General features: G+C 43.8%; 1 protein-coding gene across 3 annotated transcripts in view; it reads left to right on the top strand.

Annotated features, from left to right (window-relative positions):
* Positions 1–23468, top strand: part of PDZRN4 (PDZ domain containing ring finger 4) — a 296728-nt gene that overhangs the window by 237009 nt on the left and 36251 nt on the right. For all 3 annotated transcript variants that reach the window (XM_073222672.1, XM_073222673.1, XM_017641245.3), the window contains 2 exons: positions 10578–10834; positions 13757–13859. In XM_073222672.1, coding sequence (XP_073078773.1) covers positions 10578–10834; positions 13757–13859 — 360 coding nt within the window. The remainder of the gene's footprint in view (positions 1–10577; positions 10835–13756; positions 13860–23468) is intronic.

Here is a 23468-nt window from a genome sequence, read left to right as displayed (position 1 = left end):
ATGCCTACTTAGAAAGCTTTTATACCTTTTTACTTAAAATTCAACTTCTGCAAGCTTGTATTTCTCTATGGCGTGGGTTTAATAAATTGGAGTCGAACTGAGGGTAAACTGATGTAGCAAACCTGCCAACCTGCTAGGTGCTGAGGGAGCAGGTGGAAATGAGGGCACGAGTACCATTTGGCACCCCTCTGTACCCTCCTTCGGTTGGACCGTCCACGCTGCCCTGTCCTGGCCCAGACACTGATCGCTTCTCCTGGTACCTTCCTAAGCGATTTCCTGCTCCCACGCAGCCGCTCCCTGCCGCTGCCCCGGGAGCTCTCTCCCCAGTAGCTACGGTCCTGCTACTTCTCAGATGAAAGGTGTGGTTTAAAATAAATACCTTCCCATGGCCGACTGAGGACACTGCGGTCTGTACAAAGCCTCCTCTCCAGCCCCAGTGCCCAGCACTCCCCCACATCCCTCCAATCTCAACACACCAGGCCCCGTCCCCAGAAGACACCCCTTCACATCTGAGCCCTGTATTCCTTTCCTTCCTCCCAGCTTTGTGACTTAGGAAACCCCTCACCTTCGAAGACCCGTCCCAGAAGCCCTGCAGTCCGGTCCCAGCGCCCCCAGGCACAGCGGGCGCTGGTGCCCACAGAGCTCTGTGCGTGGATTCTGGCTCTCTCCATGTGTGTTTTGTACACTGGTTTTGCCAGCAGGTCATGAAGAGCATGTGCCCTTCCCAGTGTATACCTGCTAATCCTCAGCTTCCACACCTTTCAGATGGGGCCATCATACTCACGTCCCATGACTGTCCTTGGGCGTGACGAGATAGGACAGGCCAAGTGCTTTGCTCGGCTCCTGGCACACTGAGGGGCTCTGTGCTAGTAACTGTTGCTGTCATTGTCACTGTGGGACTGTAAGCACAGGTGTTAACTTGTGTCCCCAAGAATCACCTAGCCTCTGTCACTCAAGAGTTACTCAGTGGGGTGGAGCAGGGGGTGAGGGTGAGAGAGAGAAAGGGGCACAAAAATTCTCAATTACATATAAGCTGGTCACGGGAATGGAAGTGCAGCGTGGAGAACATAGCCAGTGGTTCTACAGCATCTTCCTATGTTGACAGATAGTAACGGCACTAATGGGCGTGGGCATTTAATAATGTGGGAAACTGGCAAACCACTGTGTTATATACTTAATGCCAACATAAATTGTGTTTCAATGATCCTCAATAAAAAAAAAAGTTACTCAGGGAGGAGGGTGGCTGCGTGGACCACGATCACAGCACTGTTAGCTGTCTAGCTGTATCGTATATTTGACGACTCTGGGTGGGTATTATCATCTCCTTTCCAGATGAAGAAACTGTGTGAGGCTTAGAGTTTAAATAACTTACCCAAAGTGCACCTTGACAGCTGTGTTTAGACCCCAGCTCTGAGTGATGTCCACACCCGTGTTTTTGTACAATATTGAATTATGCATTTGCATGCCCCCCAAATAATTTATACGATAGTGTTGAATACAAGGAATAATATAGGTTACTGGGCTACAAAATGGGGCTGGGCAGTGAAAAACTTTAGTGGCCAATCTAGTCACATTGGCTTTAACATGGTTTTTGATAGAGAAATACCATGAAATGGCATCGAACTGTATTTGTTGAGCACCAAGTATGTGGCAAGCATGGTTTGGGGCCCTTCAGCTACAGGACTGGACAGAACACTTTCTTGTGATTTAATGTCTTTTGCACAGAAGCATTTAAATAGTGAGGCACTGGACCGCTCCTACAGGCAGGTTCAAAGGACCTGTGGTAGGATGTCCGCAGCGTCTGGTGCTGTCGTGACAGATGCCCTGTTACCAGTAACTCGCCATCTTGTGCCTTATCGGTAGTAACTGTGGGGCACTTTAGGCTTTCATTCAACAGATAGCTGTGTTCAGCACTTCTCTGGCATCAAGTCAGCAGGACTGAGACTCAAGGTTATGTTCATTAGATCTGTACGTGCTCTCAAAATAAAAACGGGACCAAGAATGCTCATTCCAGGGCAAAGAGCACGTTTCCCATGTTCAGTGGATGAGAAAGGTGAGCAGCTCTGACCAAGTCGCTGATGCAGTTTATACTCATTTTTAAAGACAGTCTGGATCATGTAATTACAGCAAAGTTTCTTTCGAATCAAATGGTTTGAGTTCATTTTCACAGCATTTGCTCCATATTTACCTCATGTCTTTCATCCTTGAGCCTGTTGCAGAAAATTTTGTCTCTGTGAGAATTTCTCATTAACTTTAACATACTCAGATCTGATATGTCAAACCTCAATAGATAAGTTTATTAATAATCAGCTACATCAGCTTAGTATTATCTTAGGAAGTGAAAGGTCAGTAAGTAGTTATTATCCTACCATTTCATCAGTGAACTCTTCTCCAAAGACTTCAAGTCATTTTTCACCGCTTATGGAGTCACTTGAGATATAAAAAGTCTTTTTATAGTAATGAAAGAACTCCCACAATTAGCCAGAAGGCAGCCATCTATCTTTTTAAATAGCTCAGCTTGGAGGAGAACAGGAATTCAGGTGATATTCAGTCGATGAATTGTTATGACAATGATTAAGTTGGTGATACCAATCTGTGCTTTTTGCTGTAGGGTGTGTGTGTGTGTGTGTGCACGCACATGTGTACGTGTACACGCGTACAAGAAAAAGACATTGAGTGCAGAGGGGGAGTTTGTTTCTCTAATGATATATAAGTATAAAAACAAACTTTGAAGAAGCTCTGTATCCATCAATTTCTTATAGTTATTACTTAACTATAAGATCACAATTTCTTATAGTGATCACAACACAGATCCATTCTTACATAGTAATAAGCATAGCAATATTTTGAAACACTTTGACATAATTTCAGGCTTAACAAAGCATTGCAAGAGTAGCACAAAGAATCCTCAATTACCTGTCATCTAGGCTTCCCAAATTTTAACATTAATGTGTTATATTTGATTTATCTTATTCTCTCTCTGACTCACCTGCGCACACATATACACTCCATCAAGGTTTACATCACTAAAATGGACAAGCCATTGTTATTTTCTTCCTGGTAGGACAGACTGAGAAAGACACAGCACCACTTCTAGGCATTCCTGCCGAGAATACAGACCCTGAATGTAATCAAGAGCAAACGCTAGACAAAGGCGAACCGAGGGAGACACTATAAAATAGCGGTACACGTCAAATATATGAAAACTTTGCATTTTCTGTATGAGCTCAATAAAAGTTCTATTTCAGTGCGCTCTTAAAACTGTATGACTTGCCAAACACCAGAAGCTAGAGATTGTATTTTTCATGTGATTCTTTTTTAATAGTAAAGTTAATTTGCAAAGAGGGTAAGTTTCAGCCTTTATCGTATTTTTGTTGTTGTTATTGTTTAAATCAGAGGAATTTCCTTTTCTAGTTGTGTCTGTCAGGGTCCCAGAAGGAAATGGAAGGTATACACAAAGTGTTTACTTGAAGGAAGTTTAATACAGAAGAACTTACAGAGGTGTGAGAAGAATTAAGAGGAAAAATGTAGGGAATGGCGATGTAAAGACAAGTCCTTACTACTCAGGGCCCCGCAGGCAGGGCGCAGGGGGATGAGGGGACAGAACGTGGCAGGGTGCTGTCCTGAGAGCAGGTGCGGAGGGGCCGGGTAAAGACTCAGAATCCTAGCTCTCTTAGCACTGGCTGCACCAAAGCAAACGCACAAAGCCGGGACCCTGTGAACGGTAGGCAGTGGTCCACACCCCAGGACCAGAGCTCGGTAGAGAAGAGTGGACTGTGGATCCGAGGCACGAACCAAATGCCACCAGGTCTTGGGGCAAACAGAAGAAACCTCCACTTCTTTCATTACGGTGAGGGAAAATAACTTCATTTATAAGTTCCTTAGTAAGAATCAAAGCGTATCATAACCTGTTCCTTAATAACAGGAATAATTCATGCAAATCAACACTCTTCATGTTTGTTAGATCCCAGAAGGGAAAGCTTAGGAGAGAAGGGTGGCTCTGGGAGGGAGGGAAGAAACGATTACAGAAGACAGGATATTAAAAAATGACAGAGAAAAGGTAAGAGAAGGAAAAGCAATCATGAGGGACACATCCCCAGGATTTCCCAAACTGGAGAAGTTGTTTCAGGAAGAGTTTGGGTAAATCCACAAATAATGGGTCTAATACATCTTAATAAGAAAAGCTGAAGATGAGTCTTGCTTGCGTTTGGAAACACCTCACCATCAGTCACCCGGTGACAGGAATCAGTTACCCTCTGGCAGCAGGCTGTCCTGTTGGGACCCCAGCATCATCCTCAGCCAACCTCAACCATCAGCTTCTGAGTCTCTCGTTCTGTTACAGGGAGTCTGCCGTTCATGACCGTTACATGTGCGGAAGCATTTGTTACATCTTCAGTTCTTCGGGTTGTAACCGTGTATTGTGTCACGCAAGGTTGCTGAGAGTAAGTCCTACAGTGTCACAAGTCATAGGCTAGACAAAGGCCCTCAGTGGAGAAACATGCCAGTCAGGCAGAGGACAGTCTCGCAGGGTCCCAACCCGCTGGGCATGCTGTGGGTCTGTACTTCGGTGGAGGGACCGCACCCTGCCGGTGGCTGTCTCTTCAGGGAACATTGTCAGTAAGGAAGCAAACCGCAGGAGGTCCAGGCTGTCTGGGGTGCAAGTCGGTGCTCTCCATGTGTCTGGGAATGACAGCCTCTCGGCTCAGGGATCTGTGGAGCTCAGAGCGCAACAGCTCCACACACTAGGAAGATGAGGCTCCTGCCCCTGGCAGTCCAGATGAGCCCAAGGCGGCCCAGGGCCACTTTGGGTTAAGTCTGCTTATCACATCGCAGGTGGTAATTACCGCGTTCTCTTCCAGAAGTCCAGGAGTAGGTTTGAAAAAAACAGAACACTGGTACAGAGACTTCCAACATCTCTAATGTTCTTACCTTCTAAAACTACGTGATTATGGCAAACCTGTGATTGCTTTGTGCATTAACATTTTAAAAATTGGCCAAAATTAACTTTACTCCTTCCAAATCTAGGGTTTCTTCATATCAACAAGATTTTCTTCATATAGTTTTGCGCAGTTCCCAGTCTGTGAGTCCCTTTTGCTATAAATATTTTCATACTGTGTTACACTCAATTTATATAACAGATGTCCACAGAGGATTAAACATACCAAAGTTTAGAAAGAATACTTGTGTGCTTAAATTCCTTAACATCGACTTGGAAATCGTTTATGACAAGCATATTAATGAACATAGGATGCAGATTATTTTAAATCCCTTCCATGCCAAACACTGTAGCAGCAGCTGAAATATTATTTCCTCCTTCTAGAAAATGTTACCTGACCACGTTTTTCCAACACCTCCCTAACTATCAAATAGAGAATTTGACCCACATTCACATAGGGACCTTTAATCAAAATTAGCTCCACAGTTACTTGTGAGGGTGGAGAGCCTGTGAAGCATCCTGCCCACCCAGAGCCACGATACTCCGGACTGGAGATCTACCGTGAAGCACGGTGACTCTTGTTGGTGACACTGTATTATATAATTGAAATGTGTGTAGTAGAACTTCAATGTTCCTGCACACAATTAATTAATTAATTGATGGACAAGATGCTGGATATGTCTATGAACTAGATGGTTGGAATCTTTTCACAATATATACACATATCAAGTCAACACAATGTACATGTTAAATGTCTTACAGTTTTGTCATCTATACCTCAATAAAGCTGAAAATAAATGAATAAATAGATGAATGGATAAATATTTTGTGAACATTAAAAAAATATTCAAACGCTTTATATTTTTTCTCAAATTGAAATTGGGCTATATCAGCTTACATAAGCCTTGATATTCTGTACCTGTATTGCGTATTCCTCCATGTACTCTCCCTAGGAAAGGTGTAGTGCATAAAAGCTCTTATTTTTCAAAAGAACTCTCATCATTCCTGAACAGCTGACTCTGGAAATGGCAACTCACCAGGGTGACTTGGTTATTCGTGTACTTGTTTGCACTTCAAAGGGAAAAAAAAAAGACAAGCCTGTTTGTTTTCTGATACTCAAGAAAATTTTGCACGTGGCTGGTTTCGGAGAAATAATCAAAGGAGAGCAGCTCGTATCCAAGCTGAGGCGGCCAGTCACTCCGGGGAGGTTGTTGACAAGGGGTCCAGATTTGGCAGTTTATCCAAGAGGGTAGATTGTTCGTTAAACAGAAGCCTCATCAAGCATTGCTGTGATATGGTTTACAGATGAAAAGCTATATTCTTTACTTAACATTCACAAGTTGCTTATGGGTTAATTAGCCCATCTGCCACAACAAATGGATTCACACTTTTTGTGCCTTGATTGCTAAAAAGTGACGGTTTTTCTCCTCTCTGCTTACCCCTATCAGTAAAATAGAAAATAACTTTTTAGAAACAAGATGTTTATCTTTTCATGTCTGCAAAAATGTGTGTAAGTTCAACTTGCCAACAGAGTCGATATGCACAGGGATGGGGGGGAAACCTTTTCAGAAAAGGGCCCTAGGATCAGTTTTTCTAATGATCCCCAATCACCTGTTTATTTGTTAGTTCTTTGGTAATGATTAAGACTTCCTTCCACTTGCTTCCGATCCCAAATTCAGTTTTTATGAGGACAACCACGTGTCTCTATCCTGAACTTCTATCACTGGCATCTCCCTTTTCTCTTTAATGCTGTTGCTTGTTCTGACACCTTCTTTATGCAGAATGCACCTGCTTTCTCCTTTACCTCAAATCAGGTGGCTTACTTACCAGTCCAGAGCCCGGCCGCCTCACTCTGGGACCGCTGGCCTCTTACCAAGTGTCAGTCACATGAGTCACTTCAGTGACATTGACATGCTAGTTGTCGGCCGTAGTAGAACTAAGTCAGTTCCGGCCACAGTTATCAAAATGCCAGATGGTATCACATTAGAGGGAACCACCGTGTGTATGTCTCCTGGTTGCTATGACACTCTCACCTCTCACCCCTTGGTTTCTGTCTCTATGCCGATGTTAAATCAGATTGGCAGCCTTCTTGAAACCCTTCCACGTGTCAACTTCAAACTCAAAACCCACAGTACGTGAGCATTTCCAGTTGCCTTCCACGTCTTCCCATCAGTTTTGCTCCCAACCCTCCTGATTCGGGTTTTCTACCTGAACATCAGCGTCCCTGTACTTCTCTGGTACGTCTGCCCCACTCCTTGTACGAGGAGAGAATGGAAAGACCTGGGACCGCTTGGAACCGCCCCTTTAACTACCTATATTGCATAAGATACCTTTGACAGAGGGCTTCTCCATCTCTAGTCTGCTTTCATAAAAAGTAAAAAATTGTATGTTGTCGACACAAAACCAAAACTAAGAGGGAGAGGAGCAGGGAGAGAGGGAAGAAGTAGGGGTGAGAAGCCAGGACAGGAGGGAGGGAAAGAGTATGATGACAAGACTGTGTGTGATGAGGCTGCTGCGCCGTGAAATACCAAACACCTTGTTGCTGGTGCAGGATCTCAGCACTTGGGAAAAAAACAAAGCTTTGCTACTAACTTATTTGTGAATTTACTACAAAGCTTTTCTGTAGGATTAAAACCTTAGAAAATTCTCCCAGTGTCATGCTTCTCCTTAGGTGTAACTGACAACTGAGCAAAACAACTGCCAGAAAATTCCAATTAAGCCATTCTTTTTGGTTGTGAAAGGCATAATTTATAAAACGGTGACCTTTTGGTAGGCTAACAGTATGTTGATGAACTTCAAGTGAAGTAAAAAGAAAAACAAAAAAACAGTGTTTTTTATCATCAGGGCTTCTTGCATTTTCTACAGGATCATGTGGAGCCTTCAAAGGTCATAGACTTCTTTACTTTGAGAGATATTAAACAGCTTATGAAAATAGAGGTCAGCTGCATAACTGGAAGAAAAGAGCATTCCCAATGGGAAGTAAGATATTTGAGATTATATTGACTGTCCTTTTTTAAGATTGTATTTGACTGTCTTTAAAGCAAAAATACGAAATTTGCATATAAATGCCATGCTTGTAAATGAATGAATGTGCCGGTCTTAGAATCAATAGCTATTGATCTTACAGTGTGAATACTAATATCACTAATCATTATGATAAGATTCCACAACCTAAAATACTCTTCAGTAACTTTTGTGTTTCTGTGGAAATAGTCATACTTTTCTGGATTTTGCAAAAATAATATTACTTAGCCTATAGAAACATAAAATAAACAGCCTTTATCAATAAGGAACTCATTTAAAAAAATATTCTTGCTTTGAAGCTCATTAAAACAAATAAGAAGCAGAGGTGTGCCAAGATTGTAGGCAAGGTGCTGAGCCGCCATGGAGAGGAAATAAAATAATGGCATCTGTCTGCCCACTTAAGGACATCTAATTTATACATTAGAAGGATTTAATGGATGACTGGAAGACCTGGCCACAAATTATTTTTCCCTTTACTCTCAGATATTGCTTGAAGTTCCCTCAAAAAGGGTGCTGACTCCTTCCATTCTGCCACTCTTAGGGGTTTCTCTAGATGCAAGGCCTATAGGGAAAGGTAAGATACGGACAGAGTACCAGTAGGTTTTGAGCAGTTGCTCGCAGGTTATGACCGAGGGTACTCTTCAGAGAAGGAAGGGTGTGAGACCCTCCCGGAGTGGATCCTCCCTAAGCTGAAGGAACACTGTGGGGAGAGAAGCCTGGGAAGCAATTTCTCCCTACCACGTAGATTCTGACAGAGCCGTCCCCTCTAGCTCTGCATCATCTCCCACGCCCCTGGAATTGATAAATGCTGACCACAGTGTGATGCGTAGAGGGTGACGCCATTCAACATGAGGGGCCAGGTTTTAGGTTGTGCTTTTCCATTCTGGAACTTCTCTCTCATTGGCCAGCTGCATGTGTTCAAGGGAGAGAGTGGTGCCCGTGGCCCAGAGCACCTGTTGCCTGACAGGGGCTCGAGGAGGGAGTGGTGGTGTCTGTGGCATCCCATGCTCACACACACACACACACATGCCCAGGTCCATCATCTCATCCCAAGGTCGTGCCAGTGAAGGCTCGGTGGTGATTTTCAAGTTCAGTGCATAGAGAAGAGAATCAGAGAGGGTACACGTTAGTGAGTGTGTGCGCACTGGGAGGTACCCACTCGAGTCTCCCACTGAAGTTTCTTACTAGCGACTCAAGAACTGTGCTGGGACGTGTTTTGCTGGTGAGGAATCTTAATTGCTCAATTTTTGAAGGGACATTAACTCTTTCAGGGTCCACTGAGTACATTAGCTCCTCCAGGTCATTTAGCCTGTCTCTACGTGACGTGACAATTTCTACCTGGCATTGTGTCATTTAGCCCTGAACGTCCCACACTGGCTCTGAGCACACACATACTGCTGGTCTGCTCAGAGACAGAGAATGTGCTCGCTGGAATGTCAGCAGCCTCTCACTGACTCCCTTCTCTGCTTTGTAGAGCACCCAGGGGTCTCTGAGGATTTGCTGATGCATCGCAGTTATCAGAGCCTCACAACAGACAGGTGGCTTCGTAGTAGAAATGGTATGATTTTAGGGGTTTTGAGCACAGTACTGTGCCCACAAGCATCTCTTCCTGTTTACAAAAGCCAGCATTATTGCTTCATTTGGGGTAGGAGTGGTGAAGCTGTTTCAGGATGCTATACTCCTTTATTAAAACATAACTTCCACTCAGAAGCTGTGGCATCAGGACCCATTTGGGGGGGGTAAATTGATGACTATAGAGAGCAGTCTACACTGCCCTTTGAGAAGGTTTCAGCAATGCAGGGTTGGCTGGGGAACACCGCTGGCCCTTACTAAGTAGGCATGGCAGTGTGTCCCAGCAAGAATAATTTTTCTCTCCCAACTGCCAGTGACTGGTCCTGCTGAGAAGCAGCAGTGGGGGCCGAGGGGCACGTCACCTCTTTCTCTGGGATGTCAGACCTGGGAGAGCTGTAATGGAAACGCATGAGGGGCCAAGGGCAGCTGTGCATTCACTCAGAGGTGTTGGGGCAGCGACCCTCTCATGGGCTTATAAATCAGCTGGGGTCTTGTTAAAATGCCAGTTGCGACTCGGCAGGTCTGGGGTGGGGCCAGGGATTCTGCATCTCACGGGTGATGCTTATCCGGCTGGTCCTCAGACCACACTTTGAATGGCAAGGATTTAGATAAATATACATAATAGCAGCAGCATCTTAGATAAAAAGATGATGAATATAAAAGAAATTTGACAATATCCTTAAAAAATTAGATTTCAGGCCAGTAAGACTTTGATTAAATATTGAAAATCCCACCCAGAGATCAATTGATCATAATAAAAAAAGAGGAAAAACTTAACATTTCTACTTATCTGCAGATTTTGACGGACATTTTCTGAGGCTGATGTGTTGTTTAGATTTTAAAATCTTTACTGATAATTCTGAAGGTGTGCCTCCTAAAGACAGAATCACTGTTTTCCTAATCACCTTCACCTCCCCGTGTTGGTGACCCTTTATCAAATTCCTATCCGTGGGTTCAAGTCTCCCCTCCCCACCTTTTATGCATCTGTCACGACAGCCTCTGTCTTCTTTCCTCCGTGGTGAGCGGTGTCCTCCTGTCTTTGCAGGTCAACGGGAAAGCTCTCTCCAAGGCCACCCATGGAGAGGCAGTGGAAGCTTTTCGAAACGCCAAGGAGCCCATCGTGGTGCAGGTGCTGAGGCGAACGCCTCTCGGTAAACCGGCCTGCGGAATGGCCCCCGCAGTGCCGGTCACGCACGCCAGCACCCAGACGGACATCACCTTTGAGCACGTCATGGCCCTGGCCAAACTCAGGCTGCCGACCCCCCCGGTGCCAGACATCTGTCCGTTCCTGCTCTCAGACAGGTATGTTCAGTCCTCTCTCCAAAGCCCTGTTTGTTTCTGTCCGTCAGCTGAAGTGGGTGTTGAACAGAATCAGTCACACTAGCAAGTTGACAGTGACAGAGGCAGGTTCTCAGGTTTGTTTGGCAAGTGTCTCCACTGTGTCTACAAGTAGTTCCCCGCCGGCCCTGCCGGCTGCTTCCCTGACCCACCCAGGTGCGTCAGCCCCGGAGTCATTCTGCTGAGGAGCAATGAGAAGTTCTGGCTGATTAGCTGTCTTCGTATTTCCCGTCCCCAGGAGCCTCCCGCTACCCCGAGCACTGGTCAGGGAAACAGCTTTTCTCACCAAAGCTGCCGAAAACCTCAGGAAGACTGACACAGAAGTGGCCTGTTGATGCTGTTTTCCCCTCTCTAGGTCGCCACTGTCTCTGTCACTCTTTTGCTTTGCTCATCTTTAAAGGAAAAGATAGGACATTAATTAAAGTGCAATTCCCCAGAGAAAGCTATTACCCAGTATATTGAAACGTAAACCAAAGATCCTGGCTGGTAGTGAGCCTAAGTATAGAGCTACGGAATACCGAACTCTTAAAGCAATATTTCTTTCCAATTTTTACCTAATTTAAAGGCAATTAGAGATGTTTTAATCAAAGGGTGTTTTGCCCATCTATTCTGTTCTGGGAGCTCTTGGCAAATACTCAAACATTGTGGAGAGTTTGATTTATGAAGGAGGTAGCCTCTTTGGACTGCATCTGCTTGCCTTCTGCAATCCCTGCTCCACTTTGTAAAACACAGATCTGATTGTGCCACTTCCCTGGTAAGTCCATTTCATGGTTCACATGTGTACATGAGCATCACCTGGGAAATATGGAGGACAATACAGTGCAATGCCCCATGCGCCGTTGGGCCAGCTATTGAAGAGGTTTTGGAGGGAGGCCCAGGCATCAGAATTTTTCAAAAATCTCTGTAGGCAATTTTGATGTGCAACCATGTTTGGGAAACTACCCCTTGAAACTTCAAGTTCCAGGAGGCAGGGACTCTGTCTGTCTTGCTAGGACTGTTCATTCATCCATCCCTTATGTCAGGCACTGAGCTTGGTGCTGGGCACAAAACTGGGAGCCAGAATAAGGTCACTACCTCCCCCCTGAAGTTTATATTCTGGGGGGAGATGAACAATACATAAGCCAGCAGACAAGTAATAGTCATTGGTGCTTCCTGGCGCAGGGCAGCCCTCCAATAAATAACTTCCCTGAATGAGTAACAGCTACCGTTTGTTAACTAACTGCACATGCTTTAGGTCATATTTCAAGTGTTCTGCATATACTAACTCATTTAGTCCCCTCCTCAGCCTTGTGAAGAAGTGCATTATATTATTACTGTCCCCATGTCACAGCTGAGGAAACAGATGTTAAGTAATTTGGCCAAGGGCATGTGACAATGAGGTGACAGGGCCGGGCTTCTGAGCCCAGGGCCCACTCTCTTAACGAGTATGCTGTGTCATTCTTGCTAAGTGCTGTGGGTCTCAGCCTGGGAGCAGCCTCTTCAGCAGAGTCTCTGGGACTGCACAGGCACACCCCCTCCATGTACTCTAACAGCTTCCCTATTTCCTCTTAGTTATCACACCACAATAAGATTCCCACATTCCTGCCATAGCCAATGAATAGGACAAGAGTGGCATTTGGGGCACCAGTTGATTTCCAGTACTTGGCATAGGGCCTGGCTCTGGTAGACAATAAATGTTTATTGAATGAATAAGATGTTCCTGCCCTGCAGGAAACACATCAGATGCCCCAAATAGCAGGCTTGGACATTTCCCCAGCCCAGTAGGCTTTGAAGAGCTGGGCCAGAGCTATGCAAGGAGGATTTACCTGGTAGACCAGCAAGCAAGGTGCTGCGTGCACAGCTTTTGCTGTTTGGGCCACAGACAGCCATAGGCACCAGTGGGAAGAGGCTGGTAGAATATTTACGCTGACCACTTGAAGGCAGCGGAACACGGCTCACTCACCCTGCAGCTGGTGATAGGGGGACTGTTTACACTGGTACCTCCGGTTTTTCTGTTACGTCCCACTGGCAGGCTGTGGAGTCCCCACCTGCAACCAGCTCAGTCAACTACACTTAGGCCTTTTCACTGACTTGTAGTAACAGAGGTGACCTTACCCTTTGCTGTTAAACTGTGCTAAGCCTTCATGTGGTATAAAGTGCAGTCTGTGTATTACAGCACACAGCAATTTGAAAGCATGTCTATAAATTATTTAAAACATTTCCCAAAATTGGAGGCTATATGAAAGTCAGGTACCCTGTCCCAGGTGCCCCCCATTCCCTTTACTTAATCGGCTCTGTCACTGGGTATTATTAAACCCTATGGCTTATAGGAGTTTCCAGTGTGTTAGCACCATGAATGCTGTTTAATGTTCGTGCACAGGCCCTTTATCAAAGAAGGAAACATGTGGGTAATAAGGGAGAGGAAGCAGGTCTTAAGGAATGGGGTCACTGTGAATGCATTTTACAATATGAGAAATACTTGCATTTGGAAATGTTTCAAACACTTAGGAGCTGTGTGTTTTGCAAGTGGTTGTACTTTGTTACCAAATACCCCCTTTGGGGCAGACAGCATTCGCTAATGCCACACCCCCATTACGGAGCAAGTCACGCTGGCTGGAGTAGAAGCCAGCCAGAGAGTTATCAGTGAAGCACTGTGGCCTGTCAGAGATTTTGCAGCATGCAGCTCTGACCAGGGGCTTTACCTTACATTCTCTCAGAAAACCAGATGGATGGGCTTCATTTTGGGGGAGGAAAAAAAAGCAGTTGCTCTTTCTGAGCTGCAGTCCATTTAAAGGCTAGATCGTTCAGGTCTTAGGGCAGAGAACACTCAAGTGAAATTCTAAAGTCAGTCTTAATCTGAAAACAACGCTTTTGATCCATTCCTGTGATGTTACCACATTCCCATAGCTGCCATTCTCTTCATCCAATGGAGCACGAATTTTATGAGGACAATGAGTATCTTTCCAGTTTACCTGCTGACGCAGACAGAGCAGAGGACTTTGAATATGAGGTAAGAGCATTTTCACACTGCTTCACATTTCCTCAGGAAGGGATGGTTGAGGCGTTTTTCATAAGAAAGAAAAAATTAATTTTGTCACTGTGAGAAATAGTTTCTCTATTCTATATGTCAAAGGAAAGATCTTTTAAATATGATTTGGTGTAGCCACGTGGCTTTAGTATTTTAAGTACATTAGAAAACATTTTATAATATGAGCCTGAAAATAATTTGCTTACATTTTTGTTGGTTTTTATATATAATATTATGACAGCTACACCAAGTAGTTTGCAGAAAAATTGTATTTGAAACCAAGATTGTGTTTACTATTTTCATTCATTATATAGTATTTTGATTTTAATTGATAAACTAAATTTTACGTTATAGTCCCCTTCACAAATCCAGTATTCTCTTTATTTGTGACTCAAGTATGTATTCTAAAGGGCAGCCCACTGACTTTCTAGGAGAGGAGGCCTCGTGCCCTTTGTTGTTAGACTGTGTTTAGCCTTTACATGGTATATGTTAGGGTGCCTGTACTGTGATACATAGCAAATCCCAAAGCCCTTCTATTAATTATTTAAAAGCTTCCACAAAAGTTAAAGGATTTATCCTAATATTTCCTCTGCTTCTGTAGTCTGTAAATCTCTGAAAGGTTTCAGACTACTCTGACATTTGGAAATAGAATAGATGGAGGAGGTAAAGAAGCCACTGTCAACAAGCAGGGCGCCCGTGATCATCTGCCCTTTTGCTGCTCCAGATGATGTCATACACATTCAGCAAAATGTTCTTTTCCATTTTGCAACCGGGAAATCCTGAAATCTCTTCCCTTAGGAGGATCTGAAATCAAATAAGGCCTATTCAGTGAAGCTCACCTAAAGCAAATAGACGTTTATTTGAAATCTTTCCCCCACAAAAGTCATTGCCGGGGATTACAGAGAATATTACTTCTTTTCAGCCAGAATTTGGAAAGATGTGCAGCAATACCTAGCATCTTATCACTGTTGTTTGTGTTAATTTTTTTTCCCCTCCTCTCTGTTCAGTTGATTGAAAAGTTTTATTTTATAAATCCGCTCAAGTATTGGTATTCATTGAAACTCCCATTAAGATTTCTCTACTCATGCAAAGTAAATTACAAACTTTGAGTCATTTATTCAAATAATTCAGGATTAAATTATGGTTTTTTTTTTCAGGTAATAAATACTTTGCATTTAGGGACTGGAATGGTCTAGATCACTTCAGCTTTTCATTTATTTTGTGCCTTAAAACTTTATTAAAATAACTCTGTGTGCCTGAGTGGGGAGCATGAGAGAGATGCTTACTTAAGCTAAGTAGATTATGAGTAAAAAGAAATCATTTTAATTGATTAGCATATTACTGAGTATTACAATACAGACAGATTTCTGCACATTCATATAGGGCTTATGGCAGCTGATCCACAGCCTCCTTTTGACCTATCTCATTCCTAAAAGATGCCAGCATCAGGATTCTGACAGGGGGAAATGCTCAGACAGGTCCTCCATAGGCTATAACCTATAAGTCCAGGGAGAGGAAATCCTGGGGCAAAATACCTCTAAAAACCTAGTCAGTCAAAGGGAGAAATAAAGTTTAAAATCCATTTATTGCTCACAAACTGCAGTCCCAGGCCATCTCTCTTTCTCCTGCTCCAGCAGAAGCAAAACCACCCCTCCCCTCACCTCTCCAGCACAGATCAGCCCTCCTTGCCCAGGTAATTGCCCATTGATATGGAGATGAACTTCTCTGGACTCCTGAGGAATGATGCAAATGCCCTAAAGCCATACTTCTCTCCACCTCTGAACGCCTATTGATATGCAGATGTACTAAAGCCAGGAGAGGTGTTCTGAAAATGTTACAATTTTACCCACAAATCTCAACTAATCACAGCATCACAGTCATTAATTTGCTGTCAGCTGGAACTCTCTTGCCCAAGGTACCTTTTCTGAATGGTTGAAATAAAGAATGTTCCCATGAAATTTAAATAAGGAACAAGTTACTGGGACAAGCTTCAATCTTGAGAAAGGATGCATTTGAGAACAATAAACATGGTTAAAGGTGTCGGGGGAAGCATGGGGGAAAACCTCCAGGACAACCCACCAGATTTAGGAGAGAATAGTAATTCTACCCAGCACTCCTCAGTCTGTTAGTTACAGGGCAGCGTGGCACACACCACCCCTCGTGGCTGCGTCAGTTTAGACGGTGAAACCTAGTCAGACTGCTGCTGTGGCCAGAGCAGTGTGAATGCCACTGTAGGTGGGGGGGACTTAGAAGTGTTGCGCCTGTCCTGTGTACTGCTGTGCCTGGAGGCAGACTGGCTGAGTGTTTCAACTGAATGGTTGAAATAGGACCCCAGCTTCTCCAGGAGCTTTGCTGTACCCAGGAGCCCGGACGGTAGGGTGGAGGAATACCTCCAGGAAAGACCAGGTTTGTGTCACCTAAAGAATGTCATAGGAGACTGAGGTCTAACGACCAAAGTGAGGACTTCATCTCAGAAAGATACTCATTCCTCCCCAACCTAAACATGACACACAGCAGCAGGCAACTGGAGGAGGAGAAAGAAGGGTCTACCTGTGTTCATTCATCCCACCAGAGGAGTTAATGAGCACTTAAAATATGGCAGGCTTTCATCTGAGTGTGGGGTTGATGATGCCCTGCCCTGGGGGAGAGAGGCAGACAGTAAACAAGGAAAGCTGGGCTGCATCAGATGGCGCTGGTGCCAACGGAGAGCAAGTGTGGTGACAGGAAGGGATGCAGGGCAAAGAGATGCAGGGTGCTGCTGTGGGGGTGCTCGGGGAAGGCCTCGCTCTAAGACACCCGAAGAAATTTAGAGAGCCAGCCATATGGATATCCGAGGGAAGAGCCTGCGGGTACAGAGGGGAGGGCAAGTGCAGAGGACAGCAGCAGGAGCGTGCCTGGCATGCCCAGGGAGGAGCAGCCCATGGGCAAGTGGGAGACAGGCGGGAGGTGAGGGGGGAGAGGACGGAGGTGAGGGGGGGAGTAGGGGCATATCTTGGGGGGCCCTCGGCCCGTACTATGAGATGAGAGATTTGTGGGGAATAGCAGGTCCGTGTTCTGAAGCCCGAGTGAGGTCCCTGTGGCTGCTGGAGTGAGTCTGACAGGCTGTAGCCGAGCCGCCAGGTGGAAGGGAGGGTGGACTGGACCTGGAGGCTGAGGAGGAACTGCTGAGTCCTGGTCCTAGCGGGACAGTATGCACCCCGGCCCAGGGGGCTTTGCGGAAATGTCTGTCTCCATGACTTGACTCAGAGCTTTAACATAGTTTGTGCCGGGCCAGTTCTTCTTCTTCTGACTTTTTAAAAGCAAAATATCATAGGCTAGAGTGAAGCCCAGCTCCTGGCACCCACTGAAACGAGCATAATCCGTCTGCTCGTTAAGACAGAAGGTGCACAGGACTGCGCTTCTGGACCCGCTGGAACTCAGTCTATGGAATTCCAGGCCTTTCGGTAGACTCGGCAAACCAAAGCTGACCTGTCTGTCTTGTGAATACATATTTAGGGACTTTTAGTGCATGGGCTATTGACCCAATGGACCAAAACAGACTGGACTGTCTCATAAATACATATTTAGGAACTTTTTAACATGCAGATTATCGCATTGATAGACAGTAACAGCTCCCTTCATAGCCATGGCTGGCAGCAGATGCTTCTTTGGAGATATTATTGTGATTGTGTCAATGTTATGGTGACTCTGGTGTGTTAGGAGCTGCTATGAAATTGTAAGGACACCCGTATCTCACCTTGGCCCAGCACCATGCTGTCTCAGGAAATTATATTGGACTGGGTTTAAAATCTCCCCACAGGGCTTCTGAAAAGTCTCCAAAGGCCAGCCCATATTAAAAGATACACAGCTTTCAATTCATTCTCTTTAAACATGATGACACTTGTTCTCTAATTTAAAATGATGAACTACCTGAATTTATTTTTGAGAGAAAAAAAACAAAAATATCAACATTCGAACAACACACCCATCCTAAGAGTCAAGCCCTCCGTGCCGCTGAAATGCCACCGACGATTAAGCGTCTCTTCCTCCTTATTCCGAACTTTGTTCCTTTCCTTCCTGGGGCGAGCTAAAGGCTGAAATGAATCCTAAGTAGCCCTTAGCAAGTCAGAGGCAGGTCTCAAATCCTGCCTCTGCCAGAAATAATTTACAGGGAAAGGCCTCAAGAAATCCCAAGCTCTTCTGGCCAACTCCTAGTCGTGACGGGCTTGCTCTGGCCTGGGTGCAAGGAAGATGTTGACTCATATGTAGAACTTGCAATTAAGTCTCCATAGCGCTAATAGAAGAGTCAGAGAACTAAGAAGCACAACATTTTGATAGTATAAAATGTCACATTAGCCAAGACAAGCAGATAATTTAAGCCACATTTTCTGAGCCTGATGATTTCATCACGTAGAAATGCTACTTGAAACCACTGCGACTCTGCCCCCAAGATCAGCTGAAGAAACTACATCAAACAGCCTGAATCACGCACACATGGGGCTCCCGTACGTGGGCGCTGTCATCACAACGAAAAGGAAGTCAGAAGTTTGTGTGAAGACATGTGAAAGGGGGAAGGACAGGAGGACAAGCCTGTGTCAGAGTTGCAAGCACATGTTAACTGGAAACTGAACTTGGGCCAGTGTCTACGAATAGGAAAGAGCACTTAGCACGTTCATCGGCTTCCTCTTGGCAATGCTTAGGCAAAGTGTAAGCAAACCCTCGTGCTGTGCTGGGAAGTGTTCATTTGCAAAATTTACCTCCCAGAGCTGGATGCCCGCTCATAGGTACAGAATATTTGTGAGAGTTTAAGTGTATCGTCTCTCTCCCTACATAGTTAGAGATTTATGACTCAAGGAGATGTTCATTCAAAAAAGCAGTAATGAGAAAATAAGCACTGATTAGATTTCAGTCATATCTTTTTGAGCAGCGTCATGACTTTGAAACCAACTTTAAGAAAAACCTCCCTCGTGAACGTGTGTGCAGCCATGGGGCTCCCCTCTAGGCTGTGAGGGCAGAAGCCCTGTCCTCTGGCTCATCACTGCGTCACGTCACCCGTTTCCTAGCGGCTGCTCAGTATCTGATGGACACGTAAACGAGACTCCCAGTGCTATCTGCGTGGCCCACCTTCTGAGCAGTGCAGTTCCCTTCCACCCCTTTGTGCAAGGGAACTGGAAAGGACCCTGGGGCCACAGTGCAGCTGCAACTGATAACCCCTCCCTTTCTAGAATAGGCATGTGCTCAAGAAGTTTGTACATTTTTACCAATGTCTCCCTCTTCACCCCTTTCCCATCCATCTGGCAACCACTTTTCTACTCTCTATTTCTGTGCATTTGACTTTTGTTTTTCTTAGATTCCACATATAGAAGGGATGCCATTCCTATTTGTTGTTCTCTGTCTAGCTTATCACATTTAGCCTAAAGCCCTCAAGGTCCATCCATGTTGTAACAACAGGATTTCTTCCTTTCTCACAGGTGAACTATTTTCCACTGCATATATGTACCACATCACTATCTTCTTCTGGAATTTTCTTCTTTGGGAAATTGTTGATTAGAGATTCAATCTCCTATTCATTATTGGCTTGTTCAAATTTTGTATATCTTATCATGATTCAGTCTTGGAAGGTTGTATGCTTCTAGGAATTTATCCATGTCATAGGTTATGCAATTTGTTGATGTATAATTGTTCATTTCACTCTCTTATGATCCTTTGTATTTCTGTGATCTCAATTCTAATGTTTCCTCTTCAATTTCTGATTTTATTTATTTGAGTCTTCTTTTTTCCTTAGTCTACTAAAGGTTTATCAATTTTGTTTATCTTAAAAAAAATCACCTTTACTTTCATTGATTATTCCTGTGGGTTTTCTGTTCCTTTTCTAGTTCCTTTATTTGTGCTCTGATCTTAATTATTTCCTTCTTTCTACTAATTTTAGGCTTAATTTGTTCTTCTTTTTCTTGTTCCTTGAGGTGTAAAATGAGGTTGTTTACTTGAGATCTTTCTTTTTTCTTAATGTAAGCATTTATCACCCTAACTTCCCCCTTAAGACTGCTTTTGCTGTACCCCGTAAGTTGCAGCATGCTGTTTCCATTTTTAATTTTTTCAAGAAATCTTTTGATTTATTCTTTGACTTGGTTATTCAGCAGTGAGTTGTTTAACTTCCACATATTTGTGAATTTTCCAGGTTTCTTCCTGTTATTGTTTTATACCATCATGACCAAAAAAGATACTTGATATGATGTCAGTCTTTTAAATTTGCTAAACTTCTTTTGTTTAACGTGGAGAATGGTCTGCATGTGCTTGAGGAGATAGTATGGTCTGCTGTGATTGGATTGAATGTTCTAAGTATGTGTGTTAAGGTCTATTTGGTCTAGAGGCTATTCAAGTCCAGTGTTTCTTGATTCATTTTCAAAATTTCCTAACTGATTTTCAACATTTCATTATTGATTTCTTACTGATGCTCTATCCATTGTTGAAAGTGGGGCATTGAAGTCCTCTATTATTATTGTATTATTGTCTATTTCTCCCTTCAGATATATTCGTATTTGTTTAATATCTTCAGGTGCTCTTATGCTCAGTACATATAAATTTACAATTGTTATATCCTCTTAATGAATTGTGCCCTTTTTCATTTATATAATGATCTTTATCCCTGGTGCTTGGAAGACAAAGATGCATAAGAGAAGGTCCCACATACTGAAGAAGGTCAGAGACTTCTGGGGGAGGCCAAAGTGGAAACAATCAGTAATCGCTCAATAAGGCAAGTGGGGAGAGTGTGGAGGCTGGAAAGCAGGACCTGGTACTCAAGTGAATAACCATAGCTTTTGACTCAAAGTCTATTTTGTGTGTTAAAAGTAAAGCTACCCATGATTTCTTTTGGTTTCCACTCACATAGAATGTCATTTTCCATCCCTTTACTTGAGCCTTGGTGTGTCCTTAAAGGTGAAATGAGTCTCTTGTAGGCAGCATATGCTTGGGTCTTTTGTCTCTATCTAGCCACTCTGTTGTTTGGGGAATTTAATGCATCCATATTTGGAATAATTATTTGTAGATTGGGACTCAATAATGCCATTTTATTAATTGTGTTCTGGCTGTTGTATAGTTCCCTCGATTCTTCTTCCTCATTTGATCTCTTCCTCTGTGAACTGATGACTCATTAACTTCGTGACAGAGGTAGAAACAAGAACACACGCTGAAGATGCTTCTTGAGCTGCTCAACAACAGTGACAAGCATAAGATGGTATTGCCGTTACGTGAGCAGCAGGTCTTGGCTTCCGGCCTCCACACCCTTTTTGTATGGTTATTATTTGTTTTCACTTTGGGCTCCCCTGTAAGTCTCTGAGCTTCTTCAGTGTGTGGGATCTTGTCTTATGCATTTTTGTCTTCCAAGTACCAAGCACATAGAATAATTGAAGCAATGACTAAATCTTTAATGTACTTGCAGGTTGGCAAATCTAAGGTTTAAATCTTTAAGGGATTTAGAGCAGAAGCTCTTTAGATGTTCTCATTTTTCTATCCAGTTATTTTATCCTTAAATGTTAGGGAAAATATCATTATAATTTTTTCCAGTTGAAATTGGAAATTATGATTTACTGTTTTAGTAAACATGCCTAAACACACACACACAGACACACACACAGACACACACAGACACACAGACACACACACACACACACACAGAGACACACACACAGACACACACACACACACACAGACACACACACACACACACAGACACACACACACACACAGACACACACACACAGACACACAGATACACACACACACAGACACACAGAGACACACACAGACACACACACACACACAGACACAGACACACAGACACACACACACAGACACACACACAGACACACACACACAGACACACACACACACACACACAGACACACACACACAGACACAGACACACACAGACACACACACACACAGACACACACACAGACACACACACAGACACACACACACAGACACACACACAGACACACACACACAGACACACACACACAGACACACACAGACACACACAGACACACAGACACAGACACAGACACACACAGACAGACACACAGACACACACACACACAGACACACACACACTCACATACATACACACACACAGACACACACAGACACAGACACACACAGACACACACACACACACACAGACACACACACACAGACACACACACACACACACACACACACACACAGACACACACAGACACAGACACACACACACACACACAGACACACAGACACACACACACAGACACACACACACACACACACAGACACACACACACACACAGACACACACACACACAGACACACACACACACAGACACACACACACACACACACACACACACACACACACACACAGACACACACAGACACACACACACACAGACACACACACACACACAGACACACACACACACACAGACACACACACACACAGACACACACACACACACAGACACACACACACACAGACAAACACACACACACACAGACACACACACACACACACACACACACAGACACACACACACACACAGACACACACACACACACACACATGGTCACAGAGGCTCTGACTTTACCTCTTCATTGGCTCGTAGGGTGTTTAGAATGTGGTGACGAAACCAATAAATCTTTTGGCTCTTTTATACCCAGAGAAAAATGTCAGCAGTAATAATGATGTTTACTGGACAGATGAAGCCCGAACAGTAATATTTTGAAACACAACAAGACATGATCTACATAATGGAATAGATTAGGAGAATGCAAAGCTGAACGGCACGATGTTGGTTAATTACTTGGATTAAACTGAGATCTGACACTTACTTACCTACATCATCAGATTTCACCTCTGAAGACAGGACGTGTAAGGCAGTATGTGTCAGCATTCGATACGGACGCAAGTAAGAGAAGCCGCTGTTTTGGAACCCAAGCCTCATTGTGAGCTAGAGTCCTACAGCAGAAATTATCCAGCAGCCGAAGTTTGAATCTGCCCAGGCTCACCGTGTCCCTTTGCCTGTGTGCTTTCATTTCATTGTTCCTGCCTCTCGTAGACACTCTCTTGTCCTATTTCTGTATGAAAGGAGCATATTTTTCAGTAGCAAAATGTTGAACGTTAAATCTGTAACAGACATTTTTTTTCTATAACAGACAACAGTCTTTGTTCTATAACAGTCTTTGTTCTATAACAGACATTGAAAGCATTTGCTCTTTACTTTTTCCTGAGAAGACCAAGTTTTGATGTCACAGATTCTGCTCCGTAGGAAGTGAAGGATTCCATAGGAAGCAGTAACGAAAGAGGGATTTACCAAAGAAAGCTTGTTTAAAAAAAAGTAGGCACTTTTAAAAGGAGAATTTTTCCCTTTTAAAGAAAGAGTCTCCTTTCAAATATAAAGGGATTATTCATAATTGAGTCATTATGAAATAGTAAAGGAAGAACTTTAAAATAAAAATAGGTAAACACATTTGGATAGAGAACAATTAAGTGGTGTTTGGACAGAAGAGAATTAGAATTAAGAGAATGTTGACATGGAATCTGAACCAAAAGCAGCTATTGAAGCACATCTGATTTAC

The sequence above is a fragment of the Manis javanica genome, chromosome 15 (genome assembly GCF_040802235.1).
Source record: "Manis javanica isolate MJ-LG chromosome 15, MJ_LKY, whole genome shotgun sequence".
In the NCBI taxonomy this organism is placed as follows: domain Eukaryota; kingdom Metazoa; phylum Chordata; class Mammalia; order Pholidota; family Manidae; genus Manis; species Manis javanica.
Note: the sequence above shows the minus strand (reverse complement) of the source record. Positions and strands in the feature narration are given on the sequence as shown.